Here is a 1792-nt window from a genome sequence, read left to right as displayed (position 1 = left end):
CTTGTTTGGCAAACCGTGGGAAGGCTCAGCTCTTGGACAATGATGACTGCTACTGTTCTGTTTGAACTCTAGAGGGTCATCTATTGCAAACCAGAAAAGGCCCCAGGAGAAAGGTGAACTTCCACCAAGTGGTCAGCCCTGGACCATGCTGGTGCATGGAGGTAGATGAAGGAGGAGAGCTGGGAGAAAGGACCCCCGCAGACATGGTCCAAATACAGCATTAGTCTACACAGGAGCCTGTTCCCATAGCAACATTACCCATCTCCTATGGTGGGTGACCATGATGCATGTGGCTTGTTGTGCTATCCGGCCTCTTATGCAGGGGTCCTAGACCCAGGCAAGAGCTGCCCTATCAGGTAGTGGAGCCAGATATTCTGTCCCGGGTTCTTTGATGCCCTTGTTGCTGGCGGCCTGAGGATGCCTAGGTCTAGCTTTGGTCCACTGTTGACCACAGCACTGTATCCAGCATCTACCCTGACAGTCAGTTTGGCTTTCTGTTGTCCTCCTAGCTCCTCATCGTGTTTTTCTTTCCTCTGCCTTTTCCTACAGGCTGCAGCTTTAGAGATGGCCATGATTAAAATGGTCGTCCCTTCCATGGCCAATCAAGTAATTGACCGTGCTATTCAGGTGAGCAGCGCTGGACTGGCCTCCCGCTGTGCCTGCTACCTTCTTTTTCAAACGGAGCTAGCGCCCCCACCCCATCTCCCACCCCATCTCCCACCCCAGGCCTCCCAGAACAGTATGTCCCTTGTTCAGTGCATTCTACTTGCAAGTATTGAGACAGCTGTTGCCAGCTGTTTTGAGCATGCATTCACTCTTAGAACTCAGGCTTTCTTCTGTTTTCCACTCTGTGTCTTCCAGGCCTTTGGAGCAGCGGGCCTCAGCAGTGACTACCCCCTGGCTCAGTTCTTTGGCTGGGCCCGAACCCTGCGCTTAGGTGATGACCAGCTGAAGGTGGCTAAGATGGAACTGAAGAATCAGTCCAAGCTGCAGGAGCCAGCAGCGCCCAGAGTGTAGATGCTGAGTTTGGCATGGCCTACAATGTGTGGTTCTTACATCCTATCCAGCAGCTCAGTCTGCGACAGTTACTGTGACCTGAGCCTCCTGGGAGTCTCTTCAAGAAGATGTTTCTGGAGAGACTGAGTTCGAACATGCTTTAGGCATGGAGGAAGGAGATTTGCGTGCAAGCCTGGGTAGCTGTTCTTGAATTCTTCAGATTTGACCTGTTACAGCAGCTGTAACAATAAAAGTGACCCTTGCTGGGCAAAACTGCACTCGCTTGCTGGGAAGCTGCCCGGAGTCTCCTGCTTTCCATTCTCAGTTCCTCCTGAATTTATCAGGAGAATTGATCTGAGGAGCCTCTCAGAAAAGTTTACCATCTGTTCAAGGTAAAGTTCCCCCAACATCCATGGACTCCCAGTGGAGTCTCCCACAAGAATAGATGTGTGTGTGTGTGTGTGTGTGTGTGTGAGAGAGAGAGAGAGAGAGAGAGAGAGAGAGAGAGAGAACACCATGGCTTCAGAAGATACAAGGGAAGGATCTGATGATGACCCCTGACCATCCTGTGTCCATCAGGAACTGTCCTGGTACCCAGTGGGGAAGGACACGTGACTTTGAGCAACCTGCTGTGGGACCCAATGGTCTTGCTTTGGTGATGATCCGGTCTGACCAGTTTTATGGGCTCCAGGCCAACATGGCCAACATGTCTATGAAGATGATCAAGGCAGGGCGATCCTGCACCATCTTCTCTCACCACCGCGGTCTATCCTAGAACAGGGATAGCAACATATCC

General features: G+C 51.6%; 1 protein-coding gene across 1 annotated transcript in view; it reads left to right on the top strand.

Annotated features, from left to right (window-relative positions):
* The window catches only part of LOC110294930 (acyl-CoA dehydrogenase family member 10), a 26307-nt gene extending 25033 nt beyond the window's left edge, over positions 1-1274 (top strand). Inside the window, exons 8-9 of the mRNA XM_029477797.1 lie at positions 550-627; positions 862-1274. Of these exons, the coding sequence (XP_029333657.1) occupies positions 550-627; positions 862-1017 (234 nt within the window). The 3' untranslated portion in view covers positions 1018-1274. The remainder of the gene's footprint in view (positions 1-549; positions 628-861) is intronic.
* Positions 1275-1792: the final 518 nt, after the last annotated feature.

Source organism: Mus caroli, chromosome 5, assembly GCF_900094665.2.
Source record: "Mus caroli chromosome 5, CAROLI_EIJ_v1.1, whole genome shotgun sequence".
In the NCBI taxonomy this organism is placed as follows: Eukaryota; Metazoa; Chordata; class Mammalia; order Rodentia; family Muridae; genus Mus; species Mus caroli.
Note: the sequence above shows the minus strand (reverse complement) of the source record. Positions and strands in the feature narration are given on the sequence as shown.